The sequence below is a fragment of the Syngnathus acus genome, chromosome 17 (assembly GCF_901709675.1).
Source record: "Syngnathus acus chromosome 17, fSynAcu1.2, whole genome shotgun sequence".
Lineage (NCBI taxonomy): Eukaryota > Metazoa > Chordata > Actinopteri > Syngnathiformes > Syngnathidae > Syngnathus > Syngnathus acus.
Window position 1 is genome coordinate 4,289,928 of NC_051102.1, and position 24,471 is coordinate 4,314,398.

The window sequence follows — 24,471 nt, forward strand, 5'->3', positions numbered from 1 at the left end:
GCTTGTGAAATTACCATAATTCCGGGACTACGAAATGCCCCCGATAGAAAACTGCAACCGCTAAATTTAGCCATAAATCAAATACGTGTATATGTTAGCTTTATCAGCCACAGCTCTCCACTTTATAAAATAAGATAGTTACAACAAATTTTAAAATCCAGTAATTACCTTTAAATACCAGTTAACGTTTTGTTTTTTTCCAAACGATGCCACACACGGCAAGTGTCACTGTATCCTTCCAGAAAAGTCATTGATGCTATCTTATCCCGGACTGTGCCATGCTTGGTAATTTCATTCAAATTCATCAGATGTGATAAGATTATCTGTAAATCTAATGCCAGCATGAAGCTCATCAGTAAAAATATATCCTGTCACTTTTAAAGCTGCAGTATTGAAAGTGATCCTGAAAGTCCGGCACCCTATTGTGTTATATAAAAATATTCAACTCTGTGGCTAAAAAGCAAAACTCCACCAAGAAATAATGGAGCAGGTATTCATAGTCTGGAGTATGATAGTCACTGCTACCAGTTTTTGTTCCTATTTTTTAAATCATGACGGTGATGTCGTGATTGCTTCCCTGAGCAGCAATTAGTGTTACTTCTCCTTCCTACTGTGCATGAGACTGCTGTGTCTTGTGCCGATGTTCCATTTAAGCAATTCCTAATTTAATTCATCTACAGGTCTCATCTCAAGGATTGCCTTCAGAGCCCTACCCGCCTTTCCAAAATCCTCCCCCAAATGACAGCAGCAATTATGAGGACCAGGCCTTCTATGAGAACCAGGTTCATGCAGGGGGGCGCCCCCCTCAAGGCGAGCTCAACATGCAGTTGCAGGGCCTGAAGTCCACCGGAAACTATGTCGATTTCTACTCAGCCTCTCGGCCCTACAGCGAGCTCAACTATGAGACGAGCCACTATCCGGCCTCTCCAGACTCCTGGGTCTGAGGCCGAGGGCGGTGAGGGAGGAGCACATGAGCAGGACCAATAGTCTATAATATAAAGTAGGAAAGACACCCACCTCTCTGTTCTTTAGTAGCATCATCAGTAGCAGGACATCTAAGTGCAAGATGGGGACCAAGATAGGATGCAAACTGAACGGACACTGAACTCCTTCTAGTGACTTTAAGAGGAGGAGGATCGAGAGGAGGCAAAGAAGGACCGGAGGGTGGCGGAAGAGGCCTTGCATGTGCATGCACACCACCACCAAAACTGACAGACATTTTCTTTCTGTGTTTAGTTTGTGACCAAACTGTTAGAAAGCCCGGCAGATGGAAAGATAATGACGTGCTGCGCTTGGAGGCCGCTTGGTAAAGAACGTAAGACTTGAATATTGAGTCACGAGTAAGATAAGTGACCAAAAAAAAAAAATATTAAGGCAAAGAGGAAAAATGGAAATGAAGGAAAGATTTCTGAAAGCGCGTGAAAGTTGTCACGAGTAGCTGAGAGAAACGTTTGTATATATGTGACATAGTAACTTGGCTTTTAGTAATGCGAAGCACAAGAAGCAGAGCTGTAGAACAAGTAGAACATCTGGTACACAAACTTTGTTTCTCTCTGTGGCTTCAGCGTGATGTATCCTCCTCCAGGCAAAGATTGCTTTTGGACGTTGTCATTTGTAACAGTATGTTTTTTTTTTTAAATTTTGTTTGTGATTCTACTTTATAAATTCTTGGTTGTATAATATTTGATGTACACTGTACATTTACTGGCGATGCATTGTGTATTTGTACATTGCAGTATTACCTGTGTCAGGGCTGCACCCAGCTCATTTCTTCACTATCCTGTCACTAGACCCTTTACACACACACACACACACACGCACACACACACACACACTATATGTACTACAACACACAGTAAAAATGCCTGTTAAAGCAGAAATAAGAATGGGTCACAGCACTCCATTGACTGCCTTATATATACAGTATAGTAGGATCTATTCTACGTGAATAAATTCATACTATGGTTTGTTCTTTAGGTAACATATAGTTAACCCTTCCATGAAAGCCCGGCCAGATTCGGAGTTCAAATAAAAAAAACTCCAAGATGTTAGTTAAGCGATATTGGTTTGTACGATTGTTCCATTTCTCTTGAGATAAGAGGATTATTTGTAACAGTGAAAAAGATTATTCAGGGTTTTATTTTTTATTTTTCATAGTTACTCAATTTTGTCAATTTTTGTGTCATTTTGTGAGCAAATTCAACATGCACGCAGTCTATTGTCTTTCACTCAAAATATGGCCAGGGTATGAACAATTATGGACCTACTAAGTGCAACATCCTATAAACTCGATGGCGCTATTCTGATTTTAGCTGCTACCACCTCATTTTGTCTTTTAAAGATGACACATCAAGGTATAGCTTTAATTTAGCCATAGAGTTAAAATGCAAGTAAAGCATTGATCTTATAAAAATTCAACACGAATGCCATCCATAGTCAATCATAGAGTGAAAAATACTTTATGATAAACCTGTCACCACCAATAGACAGATACGTAGCTCGAACTTTAGAAATATAATTTAAATATACGATTGCTTCCGTGAGAATGAATGTCAAACTATCAAAACAACCAAGATGGGCACGCATCAATCAAAATCAAAAACTCGCATAAACCTCCAGAAACCTACTGTTTGTATATTTATACATTCTTCTTTTTTTAGAACAAGTGAGCGCTTCATTTTAGTGCTCAGTGTGTACATAATAGTGCCAAACTCGGTTTCTGCAACCCCAGCCCCAACTCCGGCGGGCAGGGAACACATTTAATGGTTTAGTTGGGACATGCTTGTGGTTTTAACTTTGCCAGTTTGTAAATGCTTTGTTTTTCTGTCTTTTTTTTTCTTCTAAATTGTGGACTATTGACATGAAAGTTGAGTAACTGCAGTGGGACCAGAGAGAATTCCAAAAAACAAAACAAAAAATAAAAAAGGAGACAATTAAAACACTGAAAAGACAACTATACAACATTTCTTAATTTGTGTGTTATAAAATCAATGTTTGAAGTACAACAAAAGTTTTATGACGAATGGGTTGCAAATTCATGGTAGACTATTAATAGAGTACTGTTAATAGAGTATGAATATATATTATATAAATATCTACTTTTTAATGTGCAGATGTGGATGTCACAGCAGCAACATTATGGCAGAAGACTTCTTGTAGGATGTTCACTTTTTACTTTCCTGGTCAACACACTGAATTGTCTATTTGTGCGGTAATGTTGCTATGTGGAGTAGATTAGATCGAGGCTTGCGGATCCTTGTTGCCACTCAAAACATCGATGATTCCAAAGTTCTTGAAACTGTATTGTCAGATGTGAGCTGCCACAAAGCAAAGCAAATGGGGACAAATGTGAATTTGCTCCCGCCTCCAAACACAATCTATTTAATTGGTGGCATTAACCTTAACTGTCGCAAATTAAACTGAGACTAAATTGTGATTTTTTTTAATTATCTTTTTTCATTTTAATGAGGTTGTACAACTTGACAAAGCTCTGTTTCTCCCTGTTAACTGTTTTTTGGAAGGCTTAGATTCCTGGGAAAAAAACACCGTAATTGTTGCCAGATTATTGACAATGTTGTATATGTCATTGTGATCCCGTGGCAGTCAAACCAACAGTAAGGACTTTATAGAGATATGACATTTGTGGTTTCAAACCAAACATGTTTTAAAAAGAGAAATGTGAATCTTTATATGCCTCAAACTGATTGCAACTGCTCCAAAATATAAATGGTCCATTGAAGAGGAAACTGTGAGTTGTTCGTTTGTTGCCAGATCTGATTTCATTGTCTCATTTCAGTATGACAAATTCAGGACCCAAAAACTACTACAACGGGTAAAGATGCTGAAAAAGCACTGGCTGAAGACCCATTTTTATTTTCTGATTGGTCATCACAATTCAACCTAAGAATAGAGCAAATGGTGGTTGCCTACTGAAATCCAATTCTTGCATTATGGTGAAGACCTGAAAAGCTTCATAGCAACCTTGTGAGTTGCACAGATTGCATGTTTTGCTCTTCAGACTGCACATACAAGTGAGTATTCTACTCATTAAACCCTCTTGTCTTTATACAATAATATTAATAATGGCAAAGATATACAACTGATATTTCCCCATATTCATATATAACTCAGTCAGACCTGGAACTTCAGATAATTGATCCCGCTGGTACATTACAACAATGTTCCTTCCAGTGACATCACTGGTAAAGACATCTTGAATGACAATGAATCTGAGGATTCTATTTTCATGCCCAGTCCAGCACAAAACCTGGCATTTGAACAGGGGTGTGTAGACTTTTTATATGCATTGTATTTGCCTTGCTGTTGGCTGGCAACTGGTCCCGGGTATAACCAGCCTGCAGCTCATCAATGACCGTATGAGAATAAGATATGCATTTAGAAAACAGATGGATGTCACTTTATAATTGCCAGTCAAGGAACATTTCCATAATCAATGTAAACGAAGCAAATCATAAGTGACTGAAAGCTTTTTAATCTGTTGTGTGTGACATTGGCATTTTGTGTCAGTATTTCATCAGGACTCCTAAAAGGTTGCAAACAGTTGCAAATAGTAACGGAAAAAATGTTCAAGACTGTTAAAACAGCTGGCGAATGTCTGGCTAACGTCTTTTTGCGTGTTTGCAACCTTAAACAAACCCTGATGAAAAATCAACATTGAGGCTGGCCGTGTACAAAACCTTGATAACAACCTTCGATGTTCAGTGATACATATTTTAATTTGGGAACCGATGAAGGTGCAGGTTTGAATGAATGAATTTGTTTCAACATATAAACAATAAATCAAAGTGAAAGTCATGTAAATGATGACTTTGTTTGAGAATAGATATAAACAAAATACAATATAGGAGCAGAGGTGCAAGTTTACACGTGTGACAAGGAGTGGAAAGAAGTAGGACCTATCCTGTCCTACCAGAGCTACAAATATGTGATTCTCAAGTAAAAACAGAACAAAACTTCATTCACGGTATTATCACACAATAGGCACCACATATAATTTGATACAATTTTAGAAATCTTTCTAAAGTCATGTGTACTGATGATCTTCCATGCCAGCAAGTCTTCCTTGTTGTGTGAGAGGGTGGATGGGACTGGTGAAAGAATGTTGGACTTAACTTTAGGTTTCTGCTTTTGTTTTTGCTTCATCCATCCATTTTTTTATACCGCCTGTCCCCACGGGGGTCGCGGCCGTGCTGGAGTTTATCCCAGCGATCATCCGGATTTGGGCGGGGGACACCCTGAACCGGTTGCATTTGCTTCATACTCTTTCAAAATCTCAAAATGGTCTAACATAAAAGAGTGGATATTTTCCAACTGTTTCTCCGTCTCATTCAAAGCCACACCCTGCTTATCGCCTAACTTTCCACCGATCATCTCATAGAGGCTGAGTATGGACATTTTAATCTGTGCCAGCAGGTTCAGTTTCTTTGATGCAGTTTCCTCAATGCGTTTCCACTCTTTGAACCAAAATTCCACCTTGATTTTGGATTCGAACAATTCTGGCATTAGCTGGGTAAGCTCCATATCCAGCTCCTGTCTTTCCATCTCGTACTGTTTTTGCAAAGCCATTTGTGTTTTCCTCTGCTGGTTAGTCTGCTCATAAGCTTCACCTTCTCTCTGAGACAGCTGGTCTTCAATACTGTAAAGACTCTCAATGTGATCTGTTAAAGTATCCTCATCTTCAAATGATGTCATGTTGACCAGTTTTTCCATGAACTGTTGATATATCGTATGTTGCTGCATCACATTCAGGCGCTCCTGTTTGAATTCCCTCAGCTCCATACATTCTGTCATCAGAGTCTTAATCTGAGCCTCCTTTTGAAGCGCCACTTTTGCCTCATTATCCGCTTTGGTTGAGGCTTTATCAACAATTTCATCCGCAAGAAACGGCTCCCTGCTTAAAAACACCTCTTCAACTTCACTTATTTCGTGGAGTAACTCATATTCACGCTCTTTCAAACTTTCCCACTTCTCTTGGAGTTGCTCCGACTGCGCCTCGAGATCTTTCTCTTCTCGCCGTATCAGTATTTCAACGTAAATATCATCCCATTTAGTCCAGTCTTTATTCTTTTGCCTCGCTCGAACTTGTTGACTCCTTCCTTGAGAGGACTTTGCTTTCACCTTTGGGCTCTTTTTGGACATTACACCTAATTAAATGGAACATTGAGTATTTTACAATACATAGATATATGGGCATATTATTTTGTGTACACAGTAGCAATATAATATATCATTTTACTTTATAATATGATGTACAGTGAATCAGAGATATGAAACACATACCGATATTATGTCATCCCTTTTTTCTACGCTGATGTTTTGGTGTGTACACTCCTTTAAATATTTATACACACTTTGTTACACCATAATGATGACTCAAAGTTGTGACATCATCGTAGTTCGTTGGCATGAGCGTCATCACAGGCATTTATGGGGTTTTTGAACTAAGTAAACAAGACACTGAAGCATTAAAAAAATATTGCCAGCTGCCACTGTCAGTGAAAAAAATGAAATAATAATTATTGTTATTATTATTATTTTGTGCCCACACTTTACCCCGTTTTGTGACAACAGTAAATATCATTCAGCAATGAAGAAACTTCAAAATGTTTAATATTTATGGACTGATTCATCATGGAGTAAAAGAGGCAGAGAATGTTTTGTGAATACATTGAGTGAATAAATTTACTAATAACAAAGAAATGTCAGAAGAGAAATATTCACTTCTGCAAGAAGTTCTCCCCCACTGTGAAAGCTGAGTTTATAGAACTTGGAAGTCCATTCATCCATCCAATTTTTTATACTGATAAATCTGTTTGGAATGGTGCCTAATTTGGAGCTTATTCCAGAAGAACTTGTGCAAAGGCAGACACCATGCTCAATTGCTCCACAGGGCCCATACTGTCTTTCAGTGAAATTTCACCGTCTCTACTTGCACAAAAGTCAAGTGAGTGAAATGCTACCCCATTAGTCTGCTTGCAGAATGTAATCTCATAACTTGATTTGCTTCAGTCTCATCTTCGCCTTGTCGGTAATAAAAGTCTCTCCTCCTTCTTTCTCTCTATTCTCTTCATCTTGTAATCCCATTTTGGAATTTGAAGATGATTATAGTTGTTGTTCCGTCTGAGCTTTTCTGGTTTAAAACTGGGATCTGGGGCCTTGCAGAGCCTCACCTTTGGTATCACAATGCCCGGTCGCACGCTGCTCCTCCTTAGTAAATGAAGTGGTAGTAGACTCGCCCGCCTTATGGCCCCTTTGGATACAGCAGCCATGTCATCGAGCAGTTGAGGCTGGAGGCTGGCTCGCCGATCCCTCGCTTTGGGGATGAGGAGCACCCGTGAGTTCTGGAAAAATCTCTTGTAATTGTTCAACCTGTCCGGGCCAAGGCTCTTTAGCTCGGCCACCCTTTGCTTCCTGAGAATTTCCTGCACTGCGTAGCGCCGTTTTCCAACGCACGGTGGGCTTCCTGGACACACTGTCCGGCAGGATATAGCAATTAATGGACTCCTGAGACCAGTAGTGATCTGGACCATGTGCTCTAGAACACCATCATCCACAGGGTTCACCTTATTGTTAAGGTAAAATCTGTAAGGGCAGCAGGACAGAAGGTCAAGAGAACGTTTCCAGCAGGACTTTGGCTCTTCTGCCTTGGCAACCAGATCCTGAGGAAGACAAATAGTACCATCAAAAAGCTGTTGTTTGTTTTTGTCTTATAAGGAGATTAAAGAAATGTAGGTCATGCTAACATGACTTGGTTTTGTTGGATGAGAAGCTGCTGCCAATTCAACAAATTTTCACTTTGCAACCTAATTATTTGAAATTCCATTATGTGTTAGAATTTGGGACAGTGTGTTTTCAAAGTTTTTTTTTTTATATTTAAGAATGACGTAATTATTTTTGTACAAAAACAATCAAATTATAGCTACTGTGACAACGGTTGATGACTTGAAAATTGCATCGACGACCTAGGAAAATCAATCAGTTGCACAAAAACCTAGAACCCAGTGTAAAAGCGTCCATTTGCTACCCTTTCACTATATCAGCTCTTAAATCACAGGTGTCAAACTCGAGGCCCGGGGGCCAAATACGGCCCGGCACATCATTTTATGTGGCCCGCGAAGACAAATCCGTGTGATTCAATTGCAAATTGTCTTCACTTTTAAAAATATCTTTTTTTTTTTTAAATATTTGACTAGTTTTTACTCGTCTGATTTGAAAACGAGTTATTTGTCAATTTGTTTTGTCGCTTATACTGTATATAATATGAGGTGCTCATACATTTTTTTGGGTTGACAGTCATAATGGCCCTCCGAAAGAAACTATGACTACAATGCGGCCCACGAAAAAAATGAGTTTGACACCCCTGTCTTAAATGATGCTGTTCAGCAAAATAATTGGCCACACTGTTACCCCTCCCAGGCTTTTCATGGCTAATTTATAGAATTGTGCAGCTTGTCTTGACTGTCAGCTTTGTAAGCAAAATGTTTCCATGTATGAAAAGTGCTCCGCATTAATTTTAAATATCATATATACTGCATTTGGGAATATAACATGAAAAATAATACTCACCTCCAGCAAGGGCCACTCCAGGCTGAAGGAGTCACAGAACTGCTCAGCACAGGGCTTCATCATGACCAGATACATCAGGTAAGCCGTCTCATAGCGACCAGTGAAGAGAGCCCACTCCCGTGGTGTCATTTTCCGCCCATTGTCTCTGGCTTGCATGTCTCCTCCTGGAAATGTAAACATCCATTTGTATGCTACTATCCTTAATTCTGCATGCATCTTAAAAAGAAGCATGTTTTTTTTACATTGTAGAAGTACTTGGAGTTTACCAGCCAGCATGAGTGCTCTACAAGTGTCGGCCCGACCCTGCATCGCAGCCTTCATTAAAGCTGTGAAACCGTGACAGTTCCTCCTCTCAAGGTCCATCCCGGGGAAGTAGTTCAGCAAGTAATGAGAAATGACCACGTGACCTGTACCCAACAGATAAGTAGCATTTGGTTGATGCCTTGCTTGTGACAATGTCAGAGATTCTGTTTTGTATTACGGTACCGTACTGCTGCTTTAACCTCACCAGCAGGGAAAATCAGGGTTTAGTTCTAAACCTGTGTGGACACCTTTCAGCATCAGTGATGAGTTTTAAAGAAAGTTTTTGTTTTGTCATGAATAGGGATCAATAACGGTTTTAATGAAGCAGAAAATGAGTAAGTCCCACATCCCAGTGAGTCATTCATCATTGTTAGCAGATGAGAGACCAGGGCCGCACGTCTGTTACGCAGACTGCATCTTTATGGAATCTTTTGCTTTAGTAAATGTGATAATTGAAAATGCAAGTACCATACAGCAGATCATGTCTCATTCTTCAAGGCGGGCACGTTTGAAAAGCCTCAGACTCAATTCCCTGCAGTAAAGTCTTCCTCTTTAAATAATGCATGAGTTAAGGAAGGAAAATAGTCATCTCAGAGATGAATGCACTTCCTGGATTGAGAAATGCTGAACGCATGCATCCCCGAAGTCATTTTTCAATTCTGTGAATACTTGTAAAATTAGGATGAGTAACTGATAGTAACTCATTCAATCGATATGATTGATAATCTTCACATAAGACAAATAGCTGTTAGTGCATTGAGAATGACTTCTTTTTTTTTTAAAGTACGGAAATACAGAAACCTAATTAAGTTCCACCTTCTAGTCCAGGTAAAAAATACACATAAAGGTACATGTGTAAATGTTTTAAAACACTGGCTCATTTGCACCTATTATTGGGGGGTCTGATTGCTCGTATGAATTGCAACAAGGTAATAAGTGTTTTTTTTTTTTCAAATGTACTTGAGGGGGGCATTTCTGATTACAAAGTGTCCTGTTTACCTGCTTGTGCTGCTGTAATAAGGGCAGTGTTACCCTCATTATCCTGCCAGTTGACATCAATGTAAGGACACTGGGCTAGGGCGATGACCACGTCCACATAACCATAGTAACACGCTATAATCAGTGCAGACTGAAACACAAAAATGAGTTAAGTTTTCACAATTTGTACAAACGTAGCAGACGTTGAATCTGTAAGAAAGAGGTGACTCATTTCAAGACAAATTGTGGAATTCTTTGAATGATCACTTGCTGTTCTGGGCACAGAACATTTGAATGTTCCTGGTCCATTTGCTCTCAAATAAATGTTGAAAATAATGAAACCTTGTATATATAGAATCTGGTCTTTGAGGTGTCAATTAGTAATTAACAAACACTTGGGTAGGGGTAGCTAAAAAAAAAAATTTATACACACCGTATTTTCCGGACTATAAGGCGCACCTAAAAACCTCAAATTTTCTCAAAAGCCGACAGTGCGCCTTATAGTCCGGTGCGCCTTATATATGGACCAAATGGAGAATGATGGATGGATGGAACTTTAACTTTTAAAGTTTACTGATCTATCTGGCTGTTTTGTACTTATTAAAGTAAGCTTTACATGTTTATTTTGTGTATTGTGTGATATTAACATTATTGATATATTGTTATTGTTTTCACTATTTCAAGTTATTATATTGTGATTGCATTAATGGTGCGCCTTATAGTCCGGTGCGCCTTATATATGGACAAAGTTTTAAAATGGGCCATTCATTGAAGGTGCGCCTTATAGTCCGGAAAATACAGTAATATTGTGCATAGCCCAGCCGTTGTTTTCTTATTAGTCCTTAAAGTCTCTGACCAATATCAGTATATGTTATCCTTTACCTAGTATGTGTCGGGATTTAGCAAGCCTGTTAAAAGCTGAGGCCAATGCCAAGCTGCTTCTCAATGTGTCACTTCACAGTGGAACTTCCCATCTGTTACTCGGGGGATTAACCTAATATTCTGAATCCCGTGTCAATTGGAAGCCATCATATTTCCATTTTGCAATGTTATAGTACACAAACACAACATTGTCGATAATATTTTGTTCAGGCCGTTCTTACTCTTCTGTTCCGGTCTGTCTCGTGTACTTCCTCCTCAGTCAGTCCTTGTCTGATCATGATTTTGACGATGATGGTGTTGTTATTGCAGCAAGCCTTAAAGAAGGATATCGGCTCTGGGCTCCCGCGACACGACGCGCGTTGACCGTCAGATCCCACTGAAGTGTCAAGCGGGTAGAAAGAATCGTCAGACGCAATGCTCCTTGTGTCAAAGTTATCTGAGAGAGCCTCAAAATCCAGTTCCTCAAACTCCTGGTAGATATCATCCTCATCCTCCCAGTAATTTCGAGTGTAATCAGCTTCAGATTCTTCATGTTGTTCCGATTCCTCAATATCTTCGGTGTCCTTGTCGACCTCATTAAAGGACATGACAGGTGTGTCCATAGCAATTTTGCCCAGTCTGGCAACTCCATTCTCCTGAAGTTTTCCAGCTTCACCTTCTTTCTCTGTTATTAAAACCATTTAATCCTTCCCTCCCCCCACTCACTTGTTAGGATTACAGCAGGATACCAGGACATTTCTACGATGACCTACAGTTTATGTTCTTTGGTACTCACACAGTCGGGTCCAAAATATTCTCTGAAGTACATTTCAGTGCCCAGATGTCATGATGTGAGGACACTACACTTGCACTTTAAATATCCTTTAAATCAATGCTTGCAAAAAGTGGCTCCAGAGTTAAAAATTCCCCATCTTCCATTAATTCCTAAAGACTGCTGTCCATTGTTCTGTCACAGCATCAGCTAGCATCCACGTACATTCCCAGTCTTGTCGAGAAGAAAACATGATGCTGTCTGTTTGTACAGAGAAACACTTGCGGTGAAACACCGGACTTATTTTGAGAACAGTCAAGCAGTGGCTTTCCTCTCTAACTGACGCACAATAATCCCTTTAGTTGCTCTCTCACCCTGTTTAGCCCTTCACCGATTCAGTCAGTTGGGGCACTAGATGAAATGTCACATTCTGCCATCTAAGATGAGTGACGCTGTATTTGACAATAATTATTTCAACACTTCAATTTAAAGTAGCAGTATACAAGTACTGCCGCTTTCCTGAAATTCTGCTGCCCTTGGATTTGTCACCCACGTGACTTAATTTGAATGTTGGGAACAGTCGCAGGAAGGTGAATGCTCTTCTTCATGGGCGTTAACTTCTCCTGGTATATTTTTTCCCTATTTGCTGTATCATTGTTTCTTGGTTCCATTTCATCATGGTCACAAAAACGTATGGTATCCCAAAATTGATTTAAGACATGAATTTTACCATAAAAAATGGCAAGCAATATTCTCCGCAGAGATTCGGGTGCAAAGTTGGGGGAAATTATGGCTTATAAATATCTTGTTTAAAGGTTAATATTCTCATAATCTGTTTATGGCTTTGCGTACTGAAAGGGGCAAATGTAATTGGATTTGGCATAAATAGCACATCCTGTTTTCTGGAATAGGCTTTGGCGCAGACAAGACACCAGTCATTTTAAGTAATTGTCTTTATTTTTATTGACAGTACTTGCTTTTCTCATGAGGGTTGTATTTTATCCAGTGGAAGGAGCATACGATGATTTTTGGCAAGAAGCAGTGTACGCGCTTGATTAGTTGACAGCCAATTGTGGGGCACAAATTTTTCCATATCGACATCCTAGTCTTGTTCTGGAAAAACAGACTAATGTTGTTTTACTGCCTTTTTTTTCTTACACGAATCTATTTGTTCATGCCACTGAAAAACTGAAAAGAAACTGTAATCAACACAATACTGTTTATTTTGTATCCACTTAGAATTCTCCTTCCGTTGCCATGACACTGCGTTATTTTTCCATACAAAAATAAATGTGTATACCTACCAAAATAAAAATTTAAGACCTAGATCAAGGCCATACTAAAAGGGCACTTATTAACATCGGCAGTACAGTTATATATTTCAGAAAAAGGAAAGCTACACATAAAAAAGAAATGCCACAAGCATGACAAAACGTAATGTTAACAAGACACAACCATCGTAAAATCCTGACTTAAAAACACAAACGCGAACACACAATAGCAGCTGATAACCAAAACATTCAAACTGAAGTTGGGACTGACAATCTTAAATTAATGTTAAGCTCATCTATCATTGCAATACTACATTCATGTTTAATAAAATACAACTGTGTGGCTCAGCTTGACAAGAATATATGCGAGTCAGCACTTTTTTTCCAGTGTAAATGGTACACGAGAGTGGAGTCATTCTTGCCATTGTAAGAACACCCTGAAGCTGGTTTACATGCATGTGCAAAGACTGCATATAAAATACTAAAAATTACAAATGTTGAAAATTTGGGAACATTAAACAAAATGATTAAACAAAATGATTAGATAAACACAAAAAAGTTATTGAGTTAAGGGGTTATATGAGCACTTCCCCAGAGAATGGATCAATGGAAAGTGATAATATTTTTTGGACAAATATTCAGTCAGAACACATGTCATAGCAGCACATTTTCTAAAGAAAGTAATTAATAAAAAATAACCAGAAGAATAAAAAAATAACCAGTGCCAAGATAAAATGAATTAAAACATCCCTAATTTAAAATGTTGCCTGTCTGTGGGCTGTCTTTTAAACTGACCTTTTTTCTGCTAATGTTTCTGTTATTGAAATTGTCTGTCTCTCCTTCCCTCCCCCACATAGTTGAAATGTCAAACAGTCTGACCAGTTTCAGAAAAAAAGGAAGCACAACTTGAGCATTAAAAAAAGCATACAAAGCACAACTGTCTAATAGCTAAAGGGAGTTGGGATTTGTCTGATTGAGATTGAGAACTCCTTGCATGTAAACAAAGCAAAACGAAAAAACAAACTAGACAATGGGCAGTCAACAACTTTGGCACTCTTCTATGGTTATGAGTTTTTGTAGCCAAGCAACAATTTAGACCTCAATCTCACTTTTACTTTGGCAGAAGGATTTTTGAAAGCTGCACCAAGCAGAGAGAGTTTTACCACAGTTGCTAATGTTAGTGGCAGCAGTGAGGTACTGATCCAACACAAGTGTCAGGTCTATGAAGAGTTGCTGTAAGAGGCAGATGAATTTTTTGTTCCAGATTTGCCTTCATAGTTCACCAGTCGCTGTCCGACCAGGTACCTGAAAAAGGGGGCGGAACCATCAATCTTAACTCATTGACTGTTTGTCGTACCATTTGTTTGGATTGATTGGTTTACTAACTTGTCGTTCTTGATGTGCTCGTACAGATGTTTGAACTGCTGTATTTGGAAGGACAGAATCACCAACAATGACACCACCATGAGTAAAAATGGATAAATCCTCCTCTCTGCAAGTATCAGCATCTCCGGCTGCACAACTGTTTGTGGTGGAGGACAAAACAAGAAAGAGGCGAGAGGAGATCATGAGGAAAGGTGAGTATACCACAACTCAATTACCAGACTGTATATTTTCCATCTTTGAGCCAAACGCCACAAACCTGGAGCATTACTCACCCAGCAGAGGTGTTATGCCTTTCGAGATTATGTAGGGGACACATAGAGCCAGCATCAGAATGCAGACAACTGGGACAGCTAGTCTCCTCACAATGAAGTGAAGGTCAATGTTTCTGATACCGTTAGCATACACCTGCAACACAGTATGTGCATTTGGGTTTGATTTAGATTTAAAGAAAGCTGGATGATGTTTGGAATCAATTGTCCATGCACATTTAGTGAGATTTGAAAGGTTGACATTTGAAAGAGATGTTATCATTTGCTTTTTAGACTGAGTTATCTGTGGCTGACCTGCTCAATCACAGTCTTGAGCCACCACTGAGGGCCCATCAGTGTGACAGCAGCAATGATTTTAGAATGGAGGACACCCAGGGCCCAATCCTGTCAAATAAAAACACAACAGCAATTCAACAGTGAGGGATGTGTGCTGGTTAGCCAGCATTGTAAAAAACTTTTTTAAGTAGTATACCCAATACAGCTAAGCCTTGATTTTACGTGCTTTGATTCTCTGAGAATTTCTGTCTAACGCGGTTTGGTTGATGGACCCCAATTTTTTTTGTCGTAAATACATTTTACTGCTAACCTTAAAACATTTGATCTTGTGCACACAACTCTATGGACCTTACAGTACCTGCCAAGGGTAGAAGAGAGGTGTCTGGTCTAGTGGGACTCTAATTGGAGCCACAATGACCTGCTCAAACAGGAGACCCAAAAGCAGAGGAATCACTCCGGCTAAGAGCGCTGCGACAACCAACGTCTTCACAATCTGTTGTCATGAACACAATGACCCGAAGATATTAAAATATATCCAACAATTACATAGAAAAATCCAGAAGAGTTTTATATTAGCCAGAGCTTACCATGAGGGTCCACTCACGGGCTTTAAGCATGATGGCAGTCCATCCCTGCGGGATCCAGGATAGCAACAAGGTGGCACCTCGGATGGACAACCAGCAGACATAGAGGCCACCGGCTGCCGTGTACAGCTCGTGAACCATGGCACTCCCCATCCAAAACGACATGAGCCAGCGACCCACCAACACTTGAAAAGGAAGCAGATAAGAAATTCATCAACTAATATCTCCTCCCAAAAAAACAAATTTTGTATATCAAGCCTTAAACTTACCAGGTAGCGTGAGGCAGAAGAGACTAGCCAGCAGTAGTGTGACACACATGAAAACAACCAGCAGAATTATCTGACAAGCAGAAACCTCAGCGGTTAATACTGGAGACCCACTTCAACAGAATCATTTGAGATCACGAACTCCCTTATGGTGTGTCACCTTAATGAGGAAGTTGTGCGGCTGGTGGTACGGCTGGAAGCCGATTGGGCCGTCCAGCTGCAAGAAGGCCTGATGGGCAGCATGAAGCCCCTCATTGAGGTCAGGGATTTGGTCATTGTTATCGCGGCCAGGAGGGATGTTGGGTTGATTGTCATGGTCTTCCTGATCCCCCAGCAAATAGGAGTGGAGATCCCTGGAGAATGTGCATAATCAGGTATCAGCAAACCACAGCACTTCATTTGTGAGCGAGCCATTTTGATGTCTGTTATACCGACATTCAACATTTCAAGATTAAAAGAATATATCGCTTATTTTTTTTATTTGATTATTTTGTATTTATGACCTAGCCGACTTTTTTTCTATCAAGATTCATTGTAATTATGACTTTTGACAATATTAGCATTTGTCAGTGGTACATTCTGCTGTAGATTAAGATTGCTGATGAGAATGTATGTGCCTGCAACCTACAGTACGTAGCCAACGGTGAATGTCCAGGCATGGACAAGTCCTTTGAGCCACTGGCGAGTGTGACCCTGCTCCAGCAATGCGGGAAGGACAACTTGGAGCAACAGCAGCTCTAATGAGAGCTCACTCACAGGAGCATCACTGCAAAAGCAACAGTCAATTCACAGGTAAAAAATACTATTTTTAAAACAATGTATGTCAAGATACGTCTTATTTCTTAATGAATGCACAAAACCTTAAGTTAGTTCTGTGTACCTGTAAAGCATAACATTGTAGGGCAGGATGGTGGGGAAGAAGAACTGAATCATCTTAATAGGAAGCCAAAGCATCAGAAGAACTATGGAACCAAACACCACCTAGAAATCACACAGTACAAAAATGACTTGACACTTGTTACTAGATTTCAAGGAATCATTGATTTGAAAGAGAGAGTTGACAAACCACAGAGAGTAAGAATCTTCTAAGGTGTCTGTAAATGGGAAGGTGGATCATTTCTTGAACTGGGTTGAAGTCTGGATCATTCAGGTTCCTCAAGAACCAAAGCACACCAGGTCGTAGAACCTCCAAACAGGAACGGGATATGAATGTTGATAACTCTTAAAGAACATCAGCGTGAGTAGTACAAATTGTCCACATACTTCCCTGAGCAGCAAGATGAAAGAAGCAAAGTAGAAAACATAGACCATGCCGACTAGCCAGTGGAGAAACATGGTTGTGCCGGGGGCTGAGTCGAAACTCTGCTCCCTGTCTTTGAAGGTTGCATCAAACATCTCCTGCAATGAGCAAAGATCATTTAAAAAAAATGAAAAAATCATTGCTGGTGGATGCTGTATGTTAAGTCGTAACACTGAGCCTCCACTTGTCTAACTACTAGATTCTGCTTTAGGAGCAAGATAAAAAAGTGGCATTAAATATGGGAACATCTCCGACTGACAGCAAATAAATCTGCAGCTGCGGTATGAATTAATGAGCTGAGTAAACATTTAAATGCAGCAGCTCTCAAATGGAAATAATCTCAAATGAAAAATAATCAAGGACTTGTGCATGCCTCACTGTATTGTCGGTATACTGTAAGTCTTACCAGCGAACAAAGGTCTAGCCACCAGCCACAAATGAGTGGGAACAAGCCTATTTCCATGACAACCAGCAAAGATACCTAGAAAATGGAGATGAGCTGGGTAACAAAGTCAAGTAATATCATCAAAGTACTGTAGATTAGTCTGCATATTAAAGCTTCTGCAGTTTACCTTGACAACAACGTAGCAGAGTCCCAGAAGACGCTTGGAACGTTGAAGTTTCACTAATGAAGTCAGCGCCTGAAAGGGCCAAGTTAAGGACGGATAAAAAATAAAAAAATGACACAAACAGTCTAAACTAAACTCCTGTATGCAAAATGTTCACTGATAAAATATGATGGTAGATAACTGTAGTAAAGGATACATGGAAGATGACAAGCGCTCCAGCCAGGAGGATATAACCCACTACGGTGGTGAGGAGACCTTCAAAGTGTGAAGCTAGAATCTGCCACCAGAAAATTCATATAAATAAATCCATACAAAATACAATTAGTGGATGCCATTACTAACAAACAGATGGTGGTTGTGCACTTGCCTGTTTCTCGAAGCCAAGTCCTACCACTGAGAAATGGCCAATGTGATAAGGGAAAAATGCTACGAATATAGAAATCTTATGTTAGGACTAATTGTACATAATTGTCCTCACATAGAGGAAAAAAAAAAAAAAAAAGCAATCACAGTTCAAATGCGTTTCTATTTTTTGGTTCATTTGTAATAGGAAATTGTAATAGGTAGCAAAAAAAAAAAAAAACTCAAGCCTTTAATGTTACTGTGATTCACAGCATTGTTCCAAAAGCTGAGCTGACAGCATTACAAGCCAGTAAAGTTTTATACAAGTATCCTCAACTGAACCATAACACTTACCGTATTTAATTTCCCTCATAGTAATAAAAAGTAGCTATCTCCCTATTTACAGTTTCTCGACAAGGGGAAAAAAAGAGGGGCCATTAGGGGACATCTAAAGCTGTACTAGTCATGGCCAGCCTGCCAATATTTGGACATGATGACATCACTGAACAACAAAAACAATAAACTTGAGGCAACATTGCAGGTCACTTACCAAAGAGCAGTATGAAGAGAGCGTTGAGCGATACAACCCAGAAGACATGTTCCTTGAATAGACATCCAACAAAGGTCACTTCAAATAATTTTTTGCCAAAGATATGATTATAATAGAGATCATTAAGCCCTATTGCGACAAATTCTGTTGCAGCGATGTTGTAAACTGTGGTGTAAAAGTATTTAGTGACGCTTAATGGTAATGTCTTTATCAGCCTAAAACGATTGTGTAGGCGTTGGCACCCACAATATGCCTTCAATACAATGCGACAAGTCTCTTCCTATTTTTTAGCGTCATATAATCAATAACTATATAAGTGCTTTGTATCATATTTCCAAATTCTACACAAGCACATATTATAAACATGTTCACTTATCTGTCAATGTGACCCAAAGTGTGCAATCTTACCAAGAATACAAGGGAGCCATCCAGGCCAAGCATCTGAAGAGTAGCAAAAAAAAAGATTACTACTTCATAGCTTCTGAAATTTGTTAAAAATGGTCACTTAATTTCTTTGGTGCCACATGCCAAAAACACCACAGGACTTAGTAGAAAAAAGATTCGCACCCTTTCCCATGTCAGCTCCTCTGCTGCGCGGTCCCACACCAGTGGATTCCAGTTTAAGTCTTCTGCGGGAGGGAACAATAACATCTCAAACAGTGGAAAGAAAACACTCGCACGTTAACAGCCAAATAAATAAAAGCTTGACATACTATGTCTGAATAAAATTAAATGCAGGCGATAAATAAAAGGTGAAGTTTACAGTGATAGGATGTTACTGGCTTCTTCTTCAATCATACACTGCAGAGGTTTTCTGGCTAAGATCAATTTGTTGTAACTTAAAAATGTATAGAGACTTTTAGAGACATGTGAGGTACGTGCAATGTTCCCTCTAATTTTCCATGCATTTGAGAATTCACACAAATTTCTTGAGCATTCCTTAGACCATGGTGAACAACGTCAGATGTGCACAAACCAGTACCACACTTGTCCAAACCTTTTGTAACAGGTATGTTACAAAAAAAAAAAATCAAAGCACCTTTATAATCAAAATAGAACATAGCATTGAATAGACGACTAAATTCCGCCCGAGTGCGTTACTTTTATTATAAGCATAGTAATTAATCAAGTCCCAATACACTGCTTAAATATGATCCCTAATTGTCCCCTCATAAAGAATAGAAAACAGGTAATTTAGTGAAACATAAAGTTTTAGTTATTTGACCTCGAGAGAAAAAGCCTCGTAAAAGGCTCGTGAACAATGCCCATGTTTGGACTTCTGAAACAGAGCAAACGCTTGTCGCCCGCCGCTCGTCACTGGCTTAAAAAAAAAAATTAGACTACTACGTTTGCACCCTCGGACGCAATGCTGTAACTGTAAAAGAACTAGGAATGGTTTAGTATCCTGTTAATAATAATAATGTGAATAAGTATGTGTGTCATCTACAAAATTACCTAACATGCCTCCACGCAGATTTAAGCGGCCCGCTGCGCCGGTCGCAAAAATAGAGCCCTTTAAGTCATAACCTGTTTCTTTTTAATTAATCTTGACCTCCATTATTGGCATTGGCAGCATCCTCTTCTCTGTCTTCCTCATCTTCCTCTTCATCATCATCGTCATCTTCATCGTCGTCATCATCATCGTCCTCATCATTAAGTGCCGCCAGATCCTCGTGCGGGTTAGCAGGGAATGGACCATGTGGACCGTCAGGGTTCATAGCTCCCTCGATGTTGACAGCAGCAGCTATATCATCAGGATGCTGCAAATGAATTAGATTAGAATTAAATGAATTAGGATGAGCATTAACATACTACACAGCCTACACAATTCTATATCGCGGTTATTTTGGAATGTCCCTCAAGATAAATTGGGTGCCATGTTTAATTTAAAAGTTGATAATAGTCTGAGTTAAATTTACCTCATTAGCTGGTACTGGGCCATTTGGGTGGTTAGGAACCAAAGGTGGTGGATTCTGGTCCAACCACTGAGGGGCACCACCATGGACAATTTGTTCTCGGAGCCACACCAGGCTGATAAAGGCGCATAGAGTGCAAGTGACCACAAAACAACCCTGTAGGCAATCTGCAAGCAGGTTTTGCCTGTGAAAAGAAGGAACCTGCGTTACAGAAATTTAAAGTAAAGCTTGCTATGGATAGATGAATGAAAATCACATGCCATGTTCAAATCCAATTGCTGATGAAGGAATCTGAACTTACGTTGAGAGCATATCTAGTGGCAGGGTAAGAAGAGAGCTCACAGAGCCAGCAAACAAACACTTGTAAATACGACCTGTTGCGAAACAAAACATTTCAAGAACCCCAAATATGAAGCATTTTTAGTGTTTATTTTCAAACTAAAACTTTTTCCTGCAATGACTTACATGCTGTGAGAGGGACAACGCCAAGCCAGGCGAATGCCACAAGTGTGTAGTGAAACCAGTATCTGATGGCGGTTCCAATGCTGGTGAGCAACCCTGCAAATATGTCTTCGACAGGCAGGCGAGAAGGCATGTCTGGAGAGTAGACTGAAGAAAATAGGAAAAGTTTGAAGAAGGTAGACCATCTGAACATGATCTAATTACGTATAAGTTACTGGTGCATACAGTTATATTATTAAATGAGTGAAATTACTTTATATTACTTACTTGGAGTAAATGCAAACCTATGTTTGCATAATTCACAGTATTCCTTCCTGCTGTGTTTCAGCCACTGCAGCAAGCTAGAAGAAAGCCACAAATGTTAAATATATTGTAACCCGCCCCATTGATTGCGCATCGATATAAATCAGTTTTACTCTATCATTGTAAAGAAAATAAAAAAAGATTTATAAATAAACAATGACAGTTCACATTACTTTGTGATATGATGCTTTACACCAGGACTGCACAATTACATCCGTTTTATCAGTAACACTGCATTCGAACACACTGTAAATCTCCCAGAACTTCATTAATATGACTCATGAACCTTTCTTCAATCTCACACTTAAAGTTTTATGAGGAGATAGAAAACACTTGAGGCATACCATTCCTGATGGATAAACTTGATGCTGCCAGTGCAGACACAGGGATGATAGAGTGGTTTGTCATGAGTTCCCTCTGACCGACATACTCGACATATATCTGCTTTTTACAACACACACATGACAAAAGCACTGCATTCATTCAGTATGCATTTGACAGAAGAGCTGTTGATAGTGGACCAGAGCATTTTACTACGTGACATGTACACACAGGGTGACTAATAAATGCAATTTAAACCAACGGGAACATTAAAAAGATTTGCATAGCGTGATGGGATTTAAGATAAAGGTTATGTGCAAAACGCACTTACTGCTTACTGACAAAATATTCTGAGGATGTTTTTCACTTTTAACAGTAATAACAATGTATCAACTTTGTTGTTTCACTGAAAATGCTTGTCAACCTCCCAGTAACAGTTATTTAAGCAATGTTTTGTCGTCTTAAGTGACTATAACTCCAAATAATCATAGATATAATTTACAATAAATCTTAATGCAGCCTAAGCAACATCTCATGTTACCTTTTTTATGGTCGTAACGTTATATGAAGAAGGCATTGTCTTAAATAATCAATGTACATAGAAAGCTAGCGCTGTGTTTTAATGTCATTTTGCTGTCATTATTTTGTTCGTTACATATAGCAGATCCTGCAGAGTTGACTCAATATTCTAATTTAACTAGCGGGCAACCAGCAGTCGGGGCAAGCTAATGCTATTTAGCTGGCTAACGCTAACTGGTAATATTTACTTTTTGGGGGAAAAAAAAAAGTTGGGGGCAGGAGGTTGAATCAGCTAGTGACATTGTGTTAGTATAAACTTAAGGGGTTATCAGAATATCAACAATGTTATTGGTTTAGTTATTTAACTTATCGCAGCGCTTGGGGCTTTTTTTTTTTTTTTTTTACAGCTACCTTCCTCGGCGGTGTCCATCTTGACCACTTGTTCCACAGCTTCAGTCTGTCTCTCAGCGACTTACTATTTAACGGCTATCATTTGACACTAGTTGGTGCGCATTTTGTCTCGGGGTGACGCAAGCTTTAGATCTGACATCAGACAGCATTTTTACTTCATCAACCAGTGGCGAGGATGCACTTCATGCAACTTGACTATGCCGCTTTGTAGACACTAGATGGCACCACAGTGCTGTTTGCCAGGCGATAGTCAGCTTCAAGTCCTCAAGAACAAGACGAGTTAATACCAATCAGCCTTCCTTTGACTTATAAACTCTTTGTCTTCTCGAATAGGACAATTCAGGGCACTCTTTTTTTTTTCCTACACAATCATGTATGTTAAGGTAATTGAAGACACGACTAGATGGAAAAATGGATTTATCATGAATTTCTAGCACCCGTGCAGCAGCATGTTAAGTCTAAAGTTGAAAGTTGGACACTTTTTTCATTTCCAGATACATTACTTCAACTCCAGTGAAGAGTCTTATTAGAATAATGACTGATCTCAATAAAACAGCATACGGCAATAATTTAATGGTGGTTGGCCAGCTCACAGCATCTTTCTTTACGTATGTGATTCAGCAATGTCCCAGTTGTCTGATGCAGTCTTCTTTGTCACGCGATGGTGTGGGAGTGATTGAAATGATTTGGCGTTGTACACCCACACTGTGTCAACACCCTCTCCCGCGCTGTGTTCTGGAACCCAATTGGGAAAGGGGAATCGGCAGGCGACCACCTTAGCAGAGCTTGGTAACTCGCTTTGCAGCTTCAGCTCCAATTTGTCCATCTGCAAACATGAGTGAAACTAGTAAAACTTTGTCAAGCAAATGTCATGCTCATTTTGTACTGGTGTCAGAACATACCATTTGAGGGACACCAAAAATAACAACATTAGAGTACTGTGCAAAGCTGACCTAGAAAAGAACAAATAAGAAACCATTATGACCATACCGAACATAATCATTTGTGACAATTTCTTCTCATATCACAAATGAAATACCAATTCTGATTGAAGATTTCAGGCCAACTGTTTTCATGTGACAATCTATTTCAATCTGCTGGATACATATGGCACTATATTAATCAGAGCAGCCGTTTTACAGCGGTGTGACTTGCGCATATTGTTGAAAACGTCATGCAATTCATCAAGATGAAGATCAGTCATCTATTTAGCACAGTAGTCGCGATTGTTTTTGCAATTTTAAGCTCCAGTTTTACAAAAAGAAGTAACAAGTAGTTTAAATTTTAAACAAGCTCTTCCATGGCAGACAAGCTCTGATAGGAAGTCACCACTAACCTTCCATAAGTCTGAGATGTGGAAGGAAGTGGAACGGTGGACTCCATGTCTCCAGGCTTTGTAGCGGGAATACCACACCAGCCAGGGGTTCAACTCAAAACCTGATGCCAGAAATCCACGCTTTGCTGCGGCTATCACCTATGCAAAAGGCGTATACAATATACCAAGTACTGTACATGCAACTGCTGCAGCATTTTCTCATTGTTTGGGGATTCATTAAGTGTCTTTGTGCAACCATTATTAATTGATCAGGCCATTGATTTTGCAGGACCGAAAGGGACAGAATTAAATGAATAAATACACCATGAAATATTTCATTAAAAATGTACATTGGTGCAGTTCATACTTTTTCCCTTACCACCCAGAAATGGGATTTAAACAATACTGTACTTACTATTCTCCCATCTCCACTTCCAATGTCCACCAGGGTCCCAGACCTGGTTCGCAGTGCATTGAGGACATTCTCCACCTGTGTAGTGGTCGCGGGGACAAACGGGAGACAGATTTTTCTCAACGCAGGGGCCACAAACGGTGCAGCCCCAGCATAAAGGGCAACAAGCGAGCCTCCGACCAAACCCGTCACAATGAGACCCAGCCGACTTCGGCTTTTACTTTCGATTGATTGGCCTGCTGATTCCGTAAAAAGTTCCTCTTCAGACATGATGGGCTTTCGACCAAAACATAATAACAACTCGAAACGCAATGAATAAAATAGTCTGACACTCGGTTAAAATATACAAAAGTACAACCCTTATTATGGAAAGCAAACATTTTAAATTATCAGCTGCATATTGACCTTTGCAGCGCTATAATAGGTCCGACTTGGTTAGTCCTCCCTGCCGAAAGTTCCGTCCTAATTCGCATTGTCAAAAAATAAATAAATCCAGGAG

At 39.6% G+C, this 24,471-nt stretch overlaps 5 protein-coding genes and 1 long non-coding RNA gene across 16 annotated transcripts in view; 1 reads left to right on the forward strand and 5 right to left on the reverse strand.

Moving 5' to 3' along the window:
* Positions 1 to 2,218, forward strand: part of ctnnd2b (catenin (cadherin-associated protein), delta 2b) — a 76,802-nt gene extending 74,584 nt beyond the window's left edge. For 7 of the 9 annotated variants that reach the window (XM_037275690.1, XM_037275692.1, XM_037275693.1 and 4 more), the window contains one exon: positions 681 to 944. In XM_037275690.1, the coding sequence (XP_037131585.1) occupies positions 681 to 944 (264 nt within the window). Of the gene's footprint in view, positions 1 to 680 lie in introns of all 9 variants that reach the window. The other 2 variants (XM_037275689.1, XM_037275698.1) reach the window with 1 other exon arrangement.
* On the reverse strand, positions 2,154 to 2,408 carry LOC119136879. Its single transcript, XR_005100821.1, has 2 exons — positions 2,320 to 2,408; positions 2,154 to 2,228 (listed from the first exon to the last, which is right to left on the reverse strand). It is a non-coding gene; the product is annotated as an uncharacterized LOC119136879 (long non-coding RNA).
* A 2,751-nt stretch (positions 2,409 to 5,159) lies between these two features.
* LOC119136971 (myosin-11-like) lies at positions 5,160 to 6,290 on the reverse strand. The gene has a single exon (XM_037275884.1). The coding sequence runs from the start codon at positions 6,157 to 6,159 to the stop codon at positions 5,230 to 5,232; it is 930 nt and encodes a 309-aa protein (XP_037131779.1). The 5' UTR covers positions 6,160 to 6,290; the 3' UTR covers positions 5,160 to 5,229.
* Positions 6,291 to 6,368: 78 nt separating this feature from the next.
* On the reverse strand, positions 6,369 to 11,868 carry ankrd33bb (ankyrin repeat domain 33Bb). The gene is made up of 5 exons (XM_037275883.1): positions 10,971 to 11,868; positions 9,889 to 10,018; positions 8,853 to 8,993; positions 8,587 to 8,750; positions 6,369 to 7,679 (listed from the first exon to the last, which is right to left on the reverse strand). Exons 1-5 carry the CDS (start codon positions 11,427 to 11,429, stop codon positions 7,032 to 7,034), a joined length of 1,542 nt encoding a protein of 513 aa, XP_037131778.1. The 5' UTR covers positions 11,430 to 11,868; the 3' UTR covers positions 6,369 to 7,031.
* Positions 11,869 to 12,700: 832 nt separating this feature from the next.
* LOC119136968 (E3 ubiquitin-protein ligase MARCHF6-like) lies at positions 12,701 to 22,472 on the reverse strand. 3 transcript variants are annotated; one of them, XM_037275881.1, is made up of 26 exons: positions 22,246 to 22,472; positions 21,339 to 21,435; positions 20,959 to 21,032; positions 20,695 to 20,838; positions 20,531 to 20,603; positions 20,233 to 20,413; positions 19,866 to 20,073; positions 18,881 to 18,942; positions 18,722 to 18,754; positions 18,314 to 18,365; positions 17,789 to 17,847; positions 17,618 to 17,698; positions 17,425 to 17,493; positions 17,259 to 17,333; positions 16,816 to 16,950; positions 16,619 to 16,738; positions 16,433 to 16,533; positions 16,181 to 16,318; positions 15,713 to 15,905; positions 15,556 to 15,625; positions 15,290 to 15,471; positions 15,061 to 15,195; positions 14,721 to 14,810; positions 14,430 to 14,562; positions 14,158 to 14,293; positions 12,701 to 14,076 (listed from the first exon to the last, which is right to left on the reverse strand). In XM_037275881.1, the coding sequence occupies exons 1-26, from the start codon at positions 22,262 to 22,264 to the stop codon at positions 13,992 to 13,994; spliced, it is 2,745 nt and encodes a 914-aa protein (XP_037131776.1). In that variant the 5' UTR covers positions 22,265 to 22,472; the 3' UTR covers positions 12,701 to 13,991. The 3 variants fall into 3 exon arrangements, with proteins under 3 accessions (XP_037131776.1, XP_037131777.1, XP_037131775.1); XM_037275882.1 differs by having other exon boundaries at positions 18,881 to 18,939; positions 21,339 to 21,438; XM_037275880.1 differs by having other exon boundaries at positions 21,339 to 21,438.
* Positions 22,473 to 22,793: 321 nt separating this feature from the next.
* atpsckmt (fATP synthase c subunit lysine N-methyltransferase) lies at positions 22,794 to 24,411 on the reverse strand. Its single transcript, XM_037275885.1, has 4 exons — positions 23,976 to 24,411; positions 23,582 to 23,719; positions 23,148 to 23,198; positions 22,794 to 23,071 (listed from the first exon to the last, which is right to left on the reverse strand). The coding sequence occupies exons 1-4, from the start codon at positions 24,240 to 24,242 to the stop codon at positions 22,850 to 22,852; spliced, it is 678 nt and encodes a 225-aa protein (XP_037131780.1). The 5' UTR covers positions 24,243 to 24,411; the 3' UTR covers positions 22,794 to 22,849.
* Positions 24,412 to 24,471: the final 60 nt, after the last annotated feature.

What these genes read in the sequence shown, in the direction of transcription:
- LOC119136968 (XM_037275880.1), bottom strand. An exon ending in TACAATGTTATGCTTTACAG is followed by an intron (nt 16,319 to 16,432) that starts GTACACAGAACT and finishes TTGCTTTTGCAG; the next exon opens with TGATGCTCCTGTGAGTGAGC. An exon ending in CTTCTGCCTCACGCTACCTG is followed by an intron (nt 15,472 to 15,555) that starts GTAAGTTTAAGG and finishes TTCCTTTTCAAG; the next exon opens with TGTTGGTGGGTCGCTGGCTC.
- ankrd33bb (XM_037275883.1), bottom strand. Translation starts at nt 11,429, where the DNA reads ATGGTTTTAATAACAGAGAAAGAAGGTGAAGCTGGAAAACTTCAGGAG. An exon ending in AGACAGACCGGAACAGAAGA is followed by an intron (nt 10,019 to 10,970) that starts GTAAGAACGGCC and finishes TTTGTGTTTCAG; the next exon opens with TCTGCACTGATTATAGCGTG. An exon ending in TGGAGTGGCCCTTGCTGGAG is followed by an intron (nt 7,680 to 8,586) that starts GTGAGTATTATT and finishes TGTCTTCCTCAG; the next exon opens with GATCTGGTTGCCAAGGCAGA.
- LOC119136971 (XM_037275884.1), bottom strand. Translation starts at nt 6,159, where the DNA reads ATGTCCAAAAAGAGCCCAAAGGTGAAAGCAAAGTCCTCTCAAGGAAGG.
- atpsckmt (XM_037275885.1), bottom strand. Translation starts at nt 24,242, where the DNA reads ATGTCTGAAGAGGAACTTTTTACGGAATCAGCAGGCCAATCAATCGAA. An exon ending in GAAGTGGAGATGGGAGAATA is followed by an intron (nt 23,720 to 23,975) that starts GTAAGTACAGTA and finishes CCTTTTGCATAG; the next exon opens with GTGATAGCCGCAGCAAAGCG. An exon ending in TTTTTGGTGTCCCTCAAATG is followed by an intron (nt 23,072 to 23,147) that starts GTATGTTCTGAC and finishes TCATGTTTGCAG; the next exon opens with ATGGACAAATTGGAGCTGAA.